This window comes from Jaculus jaculus, chromosome 10, assembly GCF_020740685.1.
Source record: "Jaculus jaculus isolate mJacJac1 chromosome 10, mJacJac1.mat.Y.cur, whole genome shotgun sequence".
Classification (NCBI taxonomy): Eukaryota; Metazoa; Chordata; class Mammalia; order Rodentia; family Dipodidae; genus Jaculus; species Jaculus jaculus.
In genome coordinates this window covers 56124975-56143725 of record NC_059111.1, presented here as the reverse complement: position 1 = coordinate 56143725, position 18751 = coordinate 56124975, and the positions used below count along the sequence as shown (strand labels likewise).

General features: G+C 37.1%; 1 protein-coding gene across 11 annotated transcripts in view; it reads right to left on the bottom strand.

Moving 5' to 3' along the window:
• Adam22 (ADAM metallopeptidase domain 22) overlaps positions 1 to 18751 on the bottom strand; it is a 255202-nt gene that overhangs the window by 73205 nt on the left and 163246 nt on the right. For all 11 annotated transcript variants that reach the window (XM_045160147.1, XM_045160149.1, XM_045160150.1 and 8 more), the window contains exons 9-17: positions 14085 to 14159; positions 11917 to 11988; positions 10483 to 10649; positions 8818 to 8902; positions 7695 to 7785; positions 6423 to 6474; positions 3737 to 3836; positions 1215 to 1286; positions 897 to 989 (exon numbers count right to left, since the gene is read on the bottom strand). In XM_045160147.1, the coding sequence (XP_045016082.1) occupies positions 897 to 989; positions 1215 to 1286; positions 3737 to 3836; positions 6423 to 6474; positions 7695 to 7785; positions 8818 to 8902; positions 10483 to 10649; positions 11917 to 11988; positions 14085 to 14159 (807 nt within the window). The remainder of the gene's footprint in view (positions 1 to 896; positions 990 to 1214; positions 1287 to 3736; positions 3837 to 6422; positions 6475 to 7694; positions 7786 to 8817; positions 8903 to 10482; positions 10650 to 11916; positions 11989 to 14084; positions 14160 to 18751) is intronic.

Below are 18751 nucleotides of genomic sequence, written 5' to 3'. Positions count from 1 at the left end.
TGACAGCAGTGCCAGAAATGTAGATATAAGCTGACATAAACTAAGTGTTCAGCACAACAAAAATATTCTAATAGTTTTATATCCTATCCTCCTTTAACTCATTCAGACTATTCAATCAGCAAATGATCAAGGAGAATGTCATGCACATTTACTTATCCATTCAACAAAGATGTACTGAAACCTATACCAATTACTTTGCAAGTGCCCAGCTCTGCTCCATAAAGTGCAAACTCTGGAGACAGGTGGGTATTAAATCTTAGAAGTAATATAGAATGATATCTGCAGATTATATGAGAAAAGAAAAAAACAGTTGATTTTTTTGGAGGGGGAGAGATGGCCTCCAAGAAATCATTAGTCTTGATGTAAAGGTTTAAATACTTGTAGGTACATATAAAGATGCTAGATAAAGTGTGTAAAGATGCATTCTCAAGTTCCACACCAGTAAAACATGTCAAGTCTTATCATGTCTAAATCATTTGTCGCTCAACAGCTAGTGCCAGAGTATGTATTAGACTGAGCAGCAAGAGAAGAATATATTCTTGGCTTAGCAAGGAAAAGGAAATGCTAGTTGGACAATAGCAATGCCTTGTTTCATTTGACATACCTGCGCTTCAGGGGGACAGAATGGGGAGAACAGCCTCTGCAGGGTAGCGGTGTAGAAGCTCCAGCTCCCTGGCCTATTAGCATAAGAGCCCCAGGACACTACTAGTAGGTAAGAATAATAATATGACTTCACCTTAAAAGAAATTTATGAGGATCTTTTAAGCACTCTGGATTTAGTCATCTGTTATATGTAATATATAATTCTTAGATTATATTTATATGGCCTTAATAATTTAATCTTGTATCCTTTGTCCTTCTTTCTGTCATTTAGTCATTAATCAGCATTTGTTTACCTTGCACTTTTTACAACAGAGACCATCACTGCATTGAGAGTCTTGGGTCAAGGTGCATTTTTTACAACATTCTGCTCCTTCAAGGACACATTCCTAAGGAATATAAACAATTGTAAAAAATCAGAAAATGGTGTTATTTTTCTGAAATACTATTAATTATTATTATTATTTTCTAAAATAAATGTACAAACTCAAACCATTACTTATCCTTAAATCCTATAGGATTACTAGATCTGATACTTGCACTGCATATCAGTGTGTGCATCGAGAATGACTCCCAGTTACCTAAAAAACATCCTCAAAATGACCAGAACTTACTGCAGGGGTTCCACAGTCACACTCCTCTCCAGCCTCAATGAAGCCATTGCCACATTCAGGAGGGTCAAGTAGCTGTGGGAAGAAAACCATAAAGATAATTAAACTATAGAAATAGGAAAGCTTTTGAGAGTCTTAAATCTTTTGCCCTATATATCTGATATAATAACAGTGACTTATTTACTTTAAACTTGAAAGTATGATTTTAGAACTCAGGATTTAGGGTATATCTGCTTCATTTACATTTCACATTTAATATGTGGACGTGGTCTTACATATATTTACATATATAACATAAATAGAGTCTGATAAATATCATAGAAACAAAGATGATATAGCTAGTGACTAAAGCCAATACTGCTTGATTACTAAAGTCCATTTCAGTTACCAAGTAGGAGATCTGGAGTCAGAAGGCCTGAATTAAAATCTTGCATAGGGGGCTGGAGAAATGGCTTAGCGGTTAAGTGCTTGCCTGTGAAGCCTAAGGATCCCGGTTCGAGGCTCGATTCCCCAGGACCCACGTTAGCCAGATGCACAAGGGGGCGCACACGTCTGGAGTTCGTTTGCAGTGGCTGGAGGGCCTGGCGTGCCCATTCTCTCCCTCTCTCTCTCTCTGCCTCTTTCTCTCTCTGTCTGTCGCTCTCAAATAAATAAATAAAACAAAAAAAATTAAAAAAAAAAATCTTGCATAGGGCTGGGGTTTACCTCAAAATCAGAGCATGCACTCAGCATGTATGAAGCCCTGGATTCAATATTCAGCCATAAAATTTGGATACAACTAAAACCTCAGAGACTTTACTTTCTAAAACAGGAATAGGGGCTGGAGAGATGGCTTAGCAGTTAAGCGCTTGCCTGTGAAGCCTAAGGACCCTGGTTCGAGGCTCGGTTCCCCAGGTCCCACGTTAGCCAGATGCACAAGGGGGCACAGGCGTTTGGAGTTCGTTTGCAGAGGCTGGAAGCCCTGGCGCGCCCATTGTCTCTCTCTCCTTCTATCTGTCTTTCTCTCTGTGTCTGTCGCTCTCAAATAAATAAATAAAAAGTTTTAAAAAAATATTTATAAAACAGGAATAGTAATATTTCCTGCCCATCTAACTAAATTAGATGTACAAAATATTGTGAGGATCAAGTTTAATCATCCAGAAAAAACCCTTTTATTAACTATCTCATTTTTGGTTCAATTTGCTGTTGTTTTGTTAAAGATTTATTTATTTATTTATTTTAAAATTTTTATTTATTTATTTGAGAGCGACAGACATAGAGAGAAAGACAGATAGAGGGAGAGAGAGAGAATGGGCGCGCCAGGGCTTCCAGCCTCTGCAAACGAACTCCAGATGTGTGCGCCCCCTTGTGCATCTGGCTAACGTGGGACCTGGGGAACCGAGCCTCGAACTGGGGTCCTTAGGCTTCACAGGCAAGCGCTTAACCACTAAGCCATCTCTCCAGCCCTTGTTAAAGATTTTTTATTCCATTTAATGAACAGTGTTTTCATATTATATCTCTTCATTTTTATGTTTGTTTCTTTGCCAATATAGGGTTACTCTGTAACCCAAGGTGACATAGCACTCAATATGCAGCACAGGGTGACCTTGTACTTGGAAGCCTACTGCCTCAGTAACCTCCTAAATGATAGCACTACTAGTATGATCCACCATCTGTATCTCCTACATATGTAAAGTTATTTTTCAGATGAGGAAAACATCACAAAATATTTATATTCCCACTGATCCATTCAATATAAAGTGCAGAACACAGCAACAATTTGACCTAGAGATTAAAGCAAATTTGTTTTCTTTTGTTTGTTTGTTTGCTTTTGTTTGTTTGTTTTTTGAGGTAGTGTCTCACTCTAGCTCAGCTGACTTGGAATTCACTATGTAGTCTCAGGGTGGCCTCAAACTCATGGCGATCCACCTACCTCTGCCTCCGTAGTGCTGGGATTAAAGGCGTGTGCCACCACTCCCGGCCCTTCTTTTGTTTTTTGAGGTAGGGTCTTGCTCTAGTCCAGGCTGACCTGGAATTAACTATGTAGTCTCAAGGTGGCCTCAACTCACAAGGATTCTCCTACCTCTTCCTCCCAAGTGCTGGGATTAAAGGCATACACCACCACACCCAGCTTTAAAGTAATTTTTTTCACCTGGCAACTATACATTTTAAATTTGTCTTATTTTTGTACTATCAATTTTATTATATTTTAAATATAATTCCTAAAATTAATAATTATTACTAGATATAAAATATTCATAATATTCATTCAAATAGCAACCAGTTTTTATATTATAGAACAGAAATACTTATACATACTTTCATAATAATAGTATAAAACAAAAAAATCCCACTCATGTCTATTTGTTTTCTATTTACTAGCATGTCCCACATAAAAGCTGACTTTGAAGCCATAGATTTGTAGCTTCCTAGAGTATGTACATGTAGGCCAAGTTGAAAAATTCTCTACTCAGATCCAATTGCTTATAACAATGTAGAAGGAGTAGTAAGTAGCTAGACTTATTAACTTATTAGGTGCTTATTACCTTAGAAGGTTTGTTGAACAGACAGGCCCCACCACCACTGTTCAAGAATTCATGATATTCTTCAATATTACACTGGGTGAACTTTTTAGGGAGATAATAGCTGCAGGAGAGCAGAAAGTCAATACCTGGATACAACATTAGCTTCACTTGTTTGTTAATCTTAAATTTGAACATTGTTAAAAATATAATTGTGCTTTAAAATGGAAGAATAAATTTCACTTAGGTTCTATATTTACATTTGATATTGTTAAAAATAATACATTTTTCTTTTTGTATTTAACTGGCTTTAGTCACTCATTATGTTTCTAAATTCATTTTATAACAAATGGTGGCTGTGTGCTATTTCATTTATTATCATGTAGATTCAAAGGAAAGAAACATATAAAGTACCTACAATTTAAATTAAAGATGGAGAATTTTTATGTTATGATGAGTCCTAAATATAAAACTGAAATGGACTACAACTCAAACAACAGAAAATTCTACAAAATAACAGTTCTATAATATATAAGTTGTGTCAGGTCATGAAAGTCAAGAACAAGTAAAGGCACTGTTGCAGACTGAAAGAATCTAAGAAGACACAAGAATAATGTGATATGTCATTCTGAAGTTTTGTTATAAATGGTATCACTGAAATATGGTCATGAATGTGGGCTGAGAATCACATGACCCACTGGCTGTGTTGCAGTGGTACGGGGGATATTCTGTGATGGAGCACTGATGCAGCATTTGTTTGTTTGTTTGTTTGTTTGTTTTTCCGAGGTAGGGTCTCACTCTGGTCCAGGCTGACATGGAATTAACTATGTAGCTTCTGGGTTGCCTCTAACTCATTAGAAATCCTCCTACCTCTGCCTCTTCTCCCTCCCAGCCCCCATCTCAACTTGTAACTTTTATCAAGCTTGGGATTTTGTAAAATCTAAGTAATAAAGGGTTGAGAGAGAAAAGAAACCTGACAACATATATACAAAAAGAAAGTTGAGAATATACAGTAAGAATCCTCAAAATAGATCAGTAATTCTTTTTTAAAACAAATATTTTTATCTATTCATTTATTTGAGAAAGAGAGAGAGCAAGGGCATACCAGGGCCTCTAGACACTGCAAACAAACTCCAGATGTTGCACCACCTAGTGCATCTGGCTTTACATGGGTACTAGGGGATCAAGCCTGGGTCCTTAGGCTTTGCAGGCAAGTGCCTGAACCGCTCAGCCATTTCTCCAGTCCTTTTCTTTTTTTAATATATTTATTTATTTATTTAGTAATTCTTGTTTTAAAATTTCTTTTAAAAATAAAAATATAAATTTCTTTCTTATTAAAATAATTAGCTAAGTTTGCAAAGATATATGAACAAACATACTCATGGTAGCATAATTTATAATAGTAGTAACAAGGAAGTAGGGCTGGAGAGATGGCTTAGCAGTTAAGCGCTTGCCTGTGAAGCCTAAGGACCCCGGTTCGAGGCTCGGTTCCCCAGGTCCCATGTTAGCCAGATGCACAGGGGGGCGCACGCATCTGGAGTTCGTTTGCAGAGGCTGGAAGCCCTGGCGCGCCCATTCTCTCTCTCTCTCCCTCTATCTGTCTTTCTCTCTGTGTCTGTCATTCTCAAATAAATAAATAAAAAAAAAATTAAAAAAAAAATAACATGGAAGTAGATCAAAGGTCCAATCAAAAGAGGACTATTAAGTAAGCTGGGATATATGAATAAAACAGAATAATGGGGAGTACCAAGTTGGGGGGGAACACAAGACAATTTAAGACAGTGTCTTAATTTGTTTAAGCTGTTATAAAATTGTTCATAGTTTTCTCTATAACTTTTTACTAAGCTGGAAGTGGGCTCAAGAAGAGAAAAGGCCTGGAAAATTGCCACATGTTTGGAATGTTATTGAGAAACAATGGCACGAAACAATAAATGTTTAAGTAAAACTTCTTAAGAACAAATGAAAGCCAAGAACTGCTGTTTGATGATGTATGAGGATAAAAACTATATGAATATCAGTATAAAATGGAAACCTTTCTGAAGGAAGATTATATTTTTCTTATTGCTCCTTGCTCAGCAACCCACACCCCACACTGTGAAGACCTCAGTGTTGGCTGACATCTTCCCCACTACAAGTGTGTGGACCATGGAACACATGGAAGCTACACAGGTACAGGCTGTTTGGTTTCAGTCTGAGAATCGACTCAATTAAGTGGGAGTGAAGCAGATGAAAGGGCACTAGTAAGAAAACTATAACCCACCAAGAACAGAGCTGCTTCCTTATATTTCTAGCCTAGATTCAAGACTAAAAGAAGTTTCTGAGATCTCTTCAATTAGCATCAAGTGCTTTCTTTATAAGAAGTTACTTTGTAAAGCCAGGCGTGGTGGCACACACCTTTAATCCCAGCACTGGGGAGGCAGAGGTAGGAGGATTGCTGTGAGCTTGAGGCCACCCTGAGACTCCATAGTGAATTCCAGGTCAGCCTGGGCTAGAGCAAGACCCTACCTTGAAACACCCCCCCCCCCAAAAAAAAAGAAGTTACCTTGTGAAAATATTTACTTAAAGGAGGTTTACCTTATGAAACTGCTTATTCCTGCTTTTTATTCTTAAATGCTTATAGTCTGTGGTTCCATGTGCTGAGTTATTGAATATCATACTAAGAAGACAACTGAACAGCAGTTAAAGCAATTTTCAATAGGAAATGGCTCACCCAGTGTCACCCATTATGCATCCAGACCATGTGTCCTCACACTTACACTCACCTAAGAGAAAATGTACACACCTTTTATAAACTGAACACAGCTGCATGAAAGTTGTTTTATCTTCTCTTTATTGTTAAGAATTTTAAAAAGCTATATCTGCTTTCTAATTCTATTTTCATTTGAACATTTTTATGCAATGTATAACAACAAAAATATTTTGACCCTATGAAGGTCATATGTATCTTACTTAACAAAAACTTTTGATTGTTTAAAAATGGCCATATTTAAAAATGGCTTTAAAAAAAGACAATCAAATAACAAACACCAGTGAAATAACAAAGAATTTTATGGTACCACAACAGTATCCAAGTTTCACAGGTTTTGGGGAAATTATTATAGTGTTTTTCTGTTCTTAACAATTCTCTACTAGGCTTCTGGTATAAGCAGGGTATAGTGGTATACTGAGCATAAGGGCCTCAGAATCAGGGACATCTGGGTTGGAAAATATTGATTTGTCATAATTATCTATATAATCATGAAGAAATGCCCTTTTAAGATCTAGTTTTTCATCTGTAAAGTAGGGCATCAAAGGTTATCTTGTGAGATTCTCTTGAGAACTAAAAGAGTAAGGAGATAAATAAGTACATAAATGTGGCATTTATCCAATCATCTGTCAAATAATGGGCATTCTATAAATAAATGGTAGTATAAGTATATTTACACTATTTATTTAAAAAATAATAAGATAAATATGGTGATAATCAAATTGTTATTCCAAATACACAGGGTTGGATCATTCATAGTGAAGTAACTTTATATACTTGGGAAAACATTTTTTCACAAATGCTATTATTAGCATAGTTTTCTAGACCTATAATTTACTAGGTCCCTTATCATGTCTGATACTGAAAAGGAAGTTCCTTATCTGTGGCCACATGTGGAGATATCTTAAATAAGCTATCATAAAACACTGTGCCTCACAGTGTCCTCTACTAGTTACCAAAATTAGCTTACTTTGTCCTTTCATAGATTAAATTCAACTATGACTGACTTTATTATCATATGACTTTAAATGTTCATCAGACTTTGAGAGTTTTTCATCTATAATGTAAAATATTTCCTTGAATCAATTTTGAAAGCAACATTTTGTATTGTGGTTTATTTATTTAATCTATACACATGGTCTTTTGATCACTTAATCAAAGAAATATCATTCCACAAAATATTGAACAGACAATTTTTTTTTAAATATAACTAAAGCACACATGTCTAAAACTTACCACTTGCTAATTTTCTTTTGTCTGAGATTATACCAATATTGTGGGCTAATGATTGAGCAAGTGTAACTGCCATTAAATCAGTTTTCCCAAACTGGAAAACAAAAAGCAAAAATTATAAGTATATATATGCAAATTGTTTTCATTTAAGATAGGCCAAAGAAAAATAGTACAATATAGTTTAAATATCATTTCTAAGCACTTTCTCTTTTTTTATTCCTCTTTTCTATGTTTTTGAAACAGGGTCTCTCTATGTTGCCTAGATTTGTCTCCAACTCACTGAAATCCTCCTGTCTTAGTCTACAGAGTGCTGGGATTCCAGGCATATGCCACCACCCATTGATTTTTTAAACATTTTCTTTAGTAAAGCATAACTATCTTATAGCTAGTGCTGAACATGCATTGGGATAAAATAGTAACAAAGTAATGTTTGATTCAATATTATATAAAAGACTGAAAATAAGAAAAGTACCACTTTTTAGTTTGGAAACTGAATGTAGTTCTGAATCCAAATTTCACCTGGACATCTTTAGATGTCCATTTAGACTTACAAAATATATCCCAAATGAAAAGATAATGAGAAACCGGAAGTAATAATGATGTTCTATAGCCAATATGAGCTTTCCAAAGATTTAAGTATTTCCCTTTTGGTCCTTTCCATCATGTTCAGTATGTAAGGAAAACTCTAGAAACTAGAAACCCTTCTATTTTTTATACTTCCTAAGTTTATCAAATATTGAAGAAAGAAGAAAATATCCAGCTGGGTGTTAGGTAGAAACCCAGTGCTTCAGGGAATTAACTCAAATCTCTAGAAAATCATCATTCAAAGTGATAAACACATGGGTAGTATTTTCAGCAAAAGTCAAGGTACAGATTTTGTCGATGTAACCTGTAACTTTATATAACTTTATCTAGAAATTATTCTACATAGAATATGAGCAGAGTTATCAGGTATTACCTTCTATTATGTTCTTATTCTATCCTCTGGTCATGTACAAAAGCCTTAATGACTGCTAGTAAATCTAACATCTGGAGCCTGTGGACTACTGAGAAATTATCACTTAAATATTAGAAAAACATTTTCAGCCATCATACCACTTTGTATTGCACAGATGTTCACACCTACTTCATTCACGCCTCCTCCTTTCAGCAACGAGCAAATCCCACCAATATAAGCTGCCCCGCTCCGGCTACTCTCAAATTGACTTCCCCTTTTAGAAAAGAAAACAAAAAGTGCTTACTAATCACAGTTCAAACAACCAAGACACTCTCATTATTAATTTACCACATTTATTTTCTCAATGCATACAAGATTTATATACCTATATATAGCCAAGATGAAGAATGTAAAAGTTGTTCACTAGCAACCAAAGGAAAAGGTTTCTAAGTACTGTTTCCCCATATGATTAATATATATCTTAGATGTAAGTATATCTATTGTAAGTAATTACTAATATGAGGCTCACTGTAGAATTTCAGCCTAATACACATAAATTAAATCTCATAATGAGAATATATTAGATGTTTCCATAATGGACACCCATCTGTACAATAACCACCCTATACTCTCCAAAAGTATTAAGCTGAACATAGACAAAAGCTGAGAAAATCTTTCGGCTTTAGGAGATGTGATGACTAAGTACTATGTGTGGTGCTGGACTAGATGCTAAATGGGACAAAATTATCTGTAAAAAGGCATTAAGACAACTGATGAAATCTAAAAATATACTATGAATTACAGAAGAGTTTTATACTGGTGCTAAATTCTCTGGTTTTAATAATTGACTGTGTAATTGAAGAGAATACCTTTACTTTTAGATTTACACTGAAAGACTCAAGTATTTAGGTATGAAAGTATCTCATCTACACTTGAAAGGCTCAAGAAGAACACAATCAATAAATGAATAGATAAAAGGAAGGAAAGATGGGAAGGAAAGAGGGAGAAAGGAAGGGAAGGTGGGAAGGAGAAAAGGATGGGAGAAAGGAAGAGGAGGGAGAAAGGAGGGAAGGAGGAGCAAAGAAGAGAAGGAAGTAAGGGTGGGAGGAGAGAGAATAAAAAAAGGAAAAAAGAAGGAGAGAGAAAAGAAGAGGAGAGAGAAGCAATCATAAAAGATTAGGAAAAATGTAAATAATTCCTGAGACTAGGTGGAAAAACATTGGCAATTTCCTTATATACTTATAACTTTTCTCTAAATTTGAAATTATATAAAAATTAAAAAGTATTAGGAAAATACATCTTTTATATCTAATTATAACTGTCCTCAGTAGATGAAAGGTCTATAAAGTATACGTTTATATACTTTACATATATATATATATGTGTGTGTGTGTGTGTGTGTGTGTGTGTGTGTGTACCTATTATATCAAATATGCATATTGCCAAACAAAAGAGTGAGAGAAAAACAAAATTAAATTCCCAAAATTTAGATTTCACCTTAGAAGCAAAGACAGAATATTAACATTTAAAACAGTAATTTTGAAGAATATAATTTATCTTTTTTATGTTCATTTGTTGCTAAGAATTCTCTGAGTATGACAATACTTTTACACAGTAAATTCTTTGATTATCTTTTCAAAATTCAGTGATACATGCAATAATAAAATAACTCAAAATTAAATCACTTAAATTTTCATGATAATTTCAAACTATTTATACCTCAAAACATATTTTAAATATACTATCACATCAAATACAAATTGCATCATATAGCAGAAAGGACATATTTCAGTAACAAGTACTAAGATATTAGGCATGAAACCCCCGAGAAGTAATGTTAGGAAAGTTACGTACGAAAAAAGGTGAACCGCATCACTTTTCTCTTTGATAAAATCCCTCCTGTATTTCATAAACTCACGTAGGGTGATCAATGGATTTTCAGATATTGCAAACTTGTTGTCAGCTGCCCAGGTTTCCATGGCAACCAAGACTATCCTTGTCTTAAGTTGGTCTTTATATATCTATTATATTAACAAAATGAACACACCAGTTGTACATGTGGTAAGATCATGTAATTTTTTTTAAATATTTTTTGTTCATTTTTTGTTTATTTATTTAAGAGCGACAGACACAGGGAGAAAGACAGATACAGACAGAGAGAGAGAATGGGCACGCCAGGGCTTCCAGCCTCTGCAAACGAACTCCAGATGTGTGCGCCCCCTTGTGCATCTGGCTAACGTGGGACCTGGGGAACCGAGCCTCGAACCAGGGTCCTTAGGCTTCACAGGCAAGCGCTTAACCACTAAGCCATCTCTCCAGCCCAAGATCATGTAAGTTATGATCAGAATTACAAAGCTCTTCATGGTAACTCCTTGAGCTTTAGTTAAAAGTAACAAATGCTATTATTTTAAGGGAGATCATTATTCTACTTTGCATGTACTTCCTTGAAGAACAGAGAATCAAATTATTTGCCAAGTAATACCCAATGAACAAGGGGAACTTTTTTTAAACAAATACTTGTGCCCAATCCGTTCCTCTCCGCAAGTCCAAATTTTGGTAGCCTAGGTAAAATTCATGCAACCTTAAGTTTCTCTAGCAAAAATAGACAATCCAGATCCTAAGGAAATGATTTCCTTTTTAAAAATATCTTAATTATTTCTTTATTTGCAAGGAGAGGTAGAAAAATAGAGAGGGGGGAGAGGGAGATAATGGGCATGCCAAGACCTCTTGCCACTGCAAACCAACTCCAGACACATGTGCCACTTTGTGCATCAGGCTTTATGTGGGTACTGGGTAATAGAACCTAGGTCTTCAGACTTTACAAGCAAATGCCTTTAGCCTCTGAGCTATCTCACCAGCCCAGGAAATAATTTCGTTATCTCCTGATTGGTGGCAATTAAATTCTTGAGAAAGTGTCTGGAACTGCCTAATTGATGGAACGGTGAAAGGCGAGGAAATAGAATTATTTAGTGACATGACTGCAGTAGCACCAGGTACTCCTAAAAAACATAACTCCTACAGCATTTTTCACCTGTTTTTAGAAGTATACTGTGAATACCTTTGAAAAGCCTATGAGCCAACCTCTGTCTTTTGCAGTATGAACCACACAAGAAGGAATTTCATGCCTATCTCTGGCTAGTTCCTCTTCCCTGATGGAGGAGTCTATGATAAGAGCTCCAGGGACCCAGCCCCCTTCGCTGAAATGTAGCTTAGAGCAAGAGAGCTCTCAGTGCCTTCAAACCATCTGTCAACAACTTCTAAGCAACACTGAGTAATGTTGGTACTTACTAAATCTGCCATGTTCACCACAGACTTCGCATAGGTATTGGTATGCACAACAGAAAGCCGATGCTTTTTAAACTGAAAGTAACAGAAAACACATGAAGGGCTTTTAGAGTTATAAGGAAATGATCACCTCAGCAAAGTGAAAAAATAAAGGTAAGACAGAAAGATCTCTAAGGAATTCCTGTAAACAAAACAAAAGTAGACTTAAAACATACCTACCAGGCTAGGGAATTTTGTGGAAGAGGGGGCAGAAAGATTGTAAGAGCCACAAGTTGGGAGGTCATGCCCAGAGGCATTGTCCCCCTTCCCAATAACTGACTGCTTGCTGCTCCCACAACTCAACCCAAAACCCGATGGGGAATACCGGCAACCCTACTGAGGAGGGCCCCCAGCAGGATGGGGGCAGAAAGGAGGGAAAAGATGGTACCTACACATGATGTGTCCATACAAAGTATGTTGTTAATTAAAAAAAAATCCTCAGCATTGACATCTAGTTCTTTATCTGGCATGAAACCCAAGGTAAAGCTCTAAAAGTCAAGAATATCATCTAAAAATCATTTCAAACCTCTTTTAAAAGTAGCAACCCAGGGCTGGAGAGATGGCTTAGCAGTTAAGCACTTGCTTGTGAAGTCTAAGGACCCCGGTTCGAGCCTAGATTCCCCAGGACCCACGTTAGCCAGATGCACGGTGGGACATACGCGTCTGGAGTTTGTTTGCAATAACTGGAAGCCCTGGCCCATTCTTTCTCTCTCTCTCTCTCTCTCTCTCTCTCTCTCTCTCTCTCTCTCTCACTCTCTCTCCTCCTCCTCTCTGTTTATCACTCTCAAATAAATAAAAATAAAAAACTGTAAAAGTAGCAACCTCAAGTGGTAGGCACTGAGTTGGTTGCTCCCTGGACACAACATGCCTTCTCTTTAGCCATAGCCCTCATTATATCCACCAGTTGTCTCACTCTACTTGTATCATTCTATAGGTGGCTAGAAACATCTGAATTTGTAACTACCTAAAATGTTCACAATACATGTTCTTGCAGCTCATTCTTATTTTATAAACATTTTAGGGAGCAATAACATTCACTAGATTCAAATGAGTAGAAAAAAAACAGATGCAGCCTGAACAAGGAAGCACCACTCAACCCTAATATTATTATGAGCAACATTTATAAAGAAGATTGAGGGCTGGAGAGATGCTTACTGGTTATGCGCTTGCCTGAGAAGCCTAAAGACCCAGGTTCAAGGCTCGATTTCCCAAGACCCACGTTTGACAGAGGGGCATACGTTTCTGGAGTTTGTTTGCAGTGGCTGGAGGCCCTGGTGTGCCCATTCTCTCTCTCTCTACCTGCCTCTTTCTCTCTCTGTCTGATGCTCTCAAGTAAATAAAAAATAATAATAATAAAAAGACAAGAAAAAAAGATTGACATTTACATAATCACATTCAAATAACACAATTTCCCTCAAACAATTCACTAAAAATAAATAAAGTGGACTTCTATCTGAAAATAAAATTCTATAATGTGCATCACTGTACATTTTTAGTATAAAACTCTGATTTTATGAACAGTTAGCATTATAACTTACTTCTACACTATGCATGTAACCATGCCAACTGCAATATGTCCATTAATGGAATATATATATTACAGTGGAAATACTCCAGCACAACAAGCAAACTTTCTCCAAGTCCTTATTCCAGAACTGTACTTTGCTTGGTGGGTAAGCATTTTAATATGATTTTCTGCATATAAGGATAAACAAAATCATTGCTTTTCTTTTGTTGGCATAGGGATGTACACTGCAAATAAAAGAGTCAGATAACTAACTGGTGCCTCACGGTTTTTATTCCTAATATTAAGTAGAAATCTCTATTTTTTTTAATCCTTTTAATTTTAGTAAGAGGAAATGCAAATGTTTACTAGTAAATATTCAAATATTTACTATGAATCATTATTAGCTAAACAAATTAAAATAGCTAATGTTCTGAGTTAAGAGAAATACTTTTTGGACCTTATAAATGATTGCTAGTGATTCTCACCCTAGTGCTTCTACATTCTGGGTTGTTGCTAGTTAACAAAAATGTTTGGTTACAAAACATGCCTTCTTCAGGTCACAACTTGATGAGACTTTTATTTCTTATAAACATTTATTTTATCTACTAATTTACTCAAATCTTACCATGAGATGGTCGTTCACAATCATCAGCTCAATGTACTTGGTTTCCTCTTCTACATTCCGAGGATAACGGAGAAGCTGTAATGAAAGACAGTAAAAAAGACCCAAGTAAGCCCTCTTACCTTATCTGTGAAAACTGAAAAGCATGGAAGAAATCAATGAAACAAAATTTCCCCCTTTTGTTCTTTTAGCATCTATCTTTGAACCTTTATCAATTTTCTTAGTTTTCTAAGTAGATGAAAAATTTATGTGCTTCAAAAAAAAATCAATAAAGCATAAAAGAGCTTAAGATGGAAATTTTTACCCTGACACGATATAAATGCCAACACAATAGCAGCACACAGCCTCAGTGGGTAACCACAAGCTTTCTGACTGGCTGAGATCTGCTCAGTGTAAAGGAACCCATATCTGGAATTGGAAACCAGATCATCCTATGGAGAAAAAGATTATGTTTGCCAGCATCAAGCTCTCACTAGTCTTGTTACATACATCAAATTCTCCCTAAATGAATAATGCTTATCTCATTTAAACTACGCTGACCTCACTCTCCCTTGGAGAATCTATTCTTTTTCAGAAGGTAGCAAGACCAGAGGAGGTAAACTACCCACCCACTTCAGCCAAGCCACATAACTGAATCCACAGAGGAATGGAGAGATGAGCAAGAGTGCTGCTTCCATTGTGTTCCTGATAATCAGCACCAGAGTATAGGAGACAGACCCTGAGGATACTCAATACCTACCAAAGTAGAGATCTAGAAGCTCCTAACAGCTCATCACTGAAGTAGACTTAAAACTCCCCTACCACGGCTCAAGGAATTTTGCAGAAGAAGAGGGTGGAAAGATTGTACCAGCCATAGGTTGAGACATCATGCCCAGAGGCATTCCCCCCCCAAAAATAACTGACTACTGCTCTCACAAGGCATAAACTACAACCCCATGGGGAATACCTGCAACCCCACTAAGGAGCATCCCCAACAGAATGGAGGTATGGACAAGGGAAAAGAGGGTACCAACACTTGATGTATCCATATGAAACATCTTGTTAATAATAACACAAAACATTTTTTAAATGATGGAAGTTTTTCTCTTTCCTCTGTTCTCCATCTACCCATTGCCTACTTCTTTTTCTACAATGGGTAGTTTCTAACAAAAATAGTGAAATAAGTAAAATTAAATATGAATATATGATTTACAAGTCTTTGTAATCACTTTCCTCTTTATAAGCTACGTTTTTCTAACAACAGCAAGGATAAATTATACACGAAGAGCATACTTCCTGGTTTAATTTAAATTAATCCCAAGTAGTCTTTCTAGAGTGAGACAATTGCTACTTTTCATTTGTTTACCAAATCTGGGTCTGAGACATGTTCCTTCCTCTGGTATAGTTCAAGTTCAGATTCATACAGGTGTTCATCAGGAGCGTTCTGAGAGTTCCCAGGTAGTCATGGGTTACCCATTAGAGCCACATCTCTGCTCAACAATATTTTCTTCCCTTTCAAAACCACAACTGAGAATGTTATAAGTAGATCAGGTGTTACCTCTGTAGTCAGTCTACGGAACTATGTTTAACATGATCTATAAGGTGACTTTTTCCTTTATGTCACAGCTCAGCTTGTTCTCTTGCTCAAAAACCATTTCTGTGATAAAGGAACATGATCAAATCTGAATCAACATGTGCATGATTGAATTCTACATTTAAAAAAAAAACTAAAAATGTGCTCCCACATATATTTTTTTCTCTTGTCCTAAACTTTTGAAACTTAAAAAACTAACATTACAACACTTAGAGAACAGTGAACCATATCTCCGAGGGTGAAAACCAAACAGTAACACTAAACTGTGTCCAATGGCAAGAGGGTTTTATTGATTTGTTTATTTTAGGGTGTTTTTTTTTTTTTGAGGTAGGATCTCACTGTAGCCCCAACTGACGTGGAACTCACTTTGTAGCCCAGGCTGGTCTTGAACTCATGATAACCTGTGGGGAGCCCCTCGGCCCGCATGGCCAAGGCCTATGGGGAGAGTACACCTGGCCAAGCCCTAAAGATGGCGCTTGACGGAAGTTCAGTGCTTGGGACAAACAAGTCCATATTTGGAGGAGCTTGCCATCTCTGCCGCTCATTGGTTTCTGATGCTCGTCTGGAGGGGTTGCGTGGCCTGGAGTGATTGGGCGGAGTGAGTGCGCGAGTGAGTGCGCTTATAAGGAATCCCCACCCGAGGCTCGGGGGAGATGAAGCTTGAAGTTGCCTGAATAAACTGCTGTAAGAAGAACTGGTGGTTGTGTCTTCCTTGCTGGTCGAGGCGGACGCGACAGTAACCCTCCTATCTCAACATCCAGAGAGTTGGGATTAAAGGCATGTACTACCATGCCTGGCCGTGGCAAGAGTTTTTTAAAAGAAAAAAGATTAAAGATATTATTAGGACAATAAGATCTTCCTTGGTATGTGACTTATTAGTTAAAACACAGTAGACATTCCAACAAGTCCCATCATTTTCTTAACACCAGAAAGTTGTATTGGGCCACACAGTTTTATTGCACCTCAATTTCATGAGTCCATAGAAAAAATCAAGGGTTTGTCCACTTAGTAAGTGAGAAGTGATGTTGAAAAGGTTATGAAAAACTGAAACTAGGGCTGAAAAGATGGTTTAATAACTAAGCACTTGCCTGTGAAGCCTAAGGACCCTGGTTCGAGGCCTGATTCCCCAGGACCCACATAAACCAGATGCACAAGAAGGTGCATACATCTGGAGTTCGTTTGCAGTGGCTGGAGGTCCTGACGCACTCATTCTTTCTCTCTACCTGTCTCTTTCTGTCTGTTGCACTCAGATAAATAAATAAATTAAACAAAAATATTTTAAAAAGAACTGTATGCTATATGCTTGCTATAAGAATATTATCATATCTCAACTCAGAATTTATGGAACTAATACTGTTGTGGATTAAATCTTGATAGCAATTACTTGTACTTATTTGGTCCTCAAGATACCTATGCCTCTCTATCTCCAAAGCATATATCAAATTGATGATATCAGAGGGCAGTATACACAGCATGTATGGCTAGAGACAACTCACTGAGACCAGACCTCCCAGGGCAGAATTCTAGCATCACCACAGTATTATTCATAGATCCCCCTCTGTTTTTTAAGGTAGAGTCTCACTCTATCCCAGGCTGACCTGAAATTCACTATGTAGTCTTAGGGTGGCCTCGAACTGACAGCAATCCTCCTACCTCTGCCTCCTGAGTGCTGGGATTAAAGGCATGCACCACCACACTCAGCCATCAACCTCTCTCTTATGCTTCATCTGCCTTATGAGTGTATGGGTATGATAATAATAGTACTTTCCTAAGGAGGATGATAATGAATATTAAATGTGTTAATATAATTAAAATCCTTGCAACAGGGGCAGGCAGATGGTAAAACTTCAATATAATTTAACAACTGTTATTCACAGCAAAATCTATCTATGAATGCATTTTACTTGTCTACCATGGTGGCTTATGCCTATAATCTCAGCACTAGCAAAAATGAGGCAAGAGAGGAATGTCATGACTTTCAAGCCAGCCTGTACTACATAGTGAGACCCTGCCTCAAAAAGTCCAATCAATCAGATACATAAATAACTCCCATTTTATTTAAGGATAATCATGGTACAGGCCCATGATACCAATTACTGGGAGGCTGAGATAGGAGGATCACAAGCTGAAGGTCTGCCTGGGCTACAGAGCAAGTTCATGAATATTCTAGCAAGTTTAGTGAGACCTTGTCTCAAAATAAAGACTTAACAAGTGTTTTGGACTACAGTTCAGTGGTAGAGGAGTTGTCTAGCATATGAGGGGCACTAGGTTTAACTTCCAGTATTGCATACAAAACCTCAACTGAGCTTTATATCCCTTCCTGCACTCACACAAACCAGCACCACTCTGGTAAAGAAGGATGTCTTGATTCTGATGGTCAGACCTTTTATTCTAAGCCATTTATGAACTCTAATGCTGTCATTTTCATAGCATTTTCTGATGCTAAGTCATAGTCAGAACGTGCATTTGTTTTCTGTGAAAGAACAAGCCCTACTCCATGTGGTTTAAAGTACTGCATGGAAAGTTGTTATTATAATTTAGTCCTAGATCCAATTAAATGATTGTAAAGCTATGTTCTCGGAGGTTTGTTGTTTGTTTGTTTTTGTTTTTTCTAGTTTTATGTAGTAGACTTCAAAGCAACTCAGGTGAGAAAAGGGGATTTTGTGCCTTCAAACTCTACCAAGGATGCATACAGACTCCATGATGCAGGTTACATTTTGGCAAGGACGGAAGGACCCGTAGTGTCACAGCCAGAGGCTTCATGATCACAAGCTCATAAGCAGAGGCCTCTTGATGTATGTATGTGGCAGAAACCACACTTCTTTTTTTAAATTGTGATTTATTTATTTGAAAGTGACAGACAGAGAGAGAGAGAAGGAGAGAGAGAGAGAGAGGGAGGGAGAGAATGGGCGCGCCAGGGCCTCCAGCCACTGCAAACAAACTCCAGATGCATGCGCCACCTTGTGCATCTGGCTTACATGAGTCCTGGGGAATCGAGCCTTGAACCAGGGTCCTTAGGCTTTACAGGCAAGTGCTCAACCATTAAAACATCTCTCCAGCCCGGAACCACACTTCTTTATCCTTTCATACAGCCTAA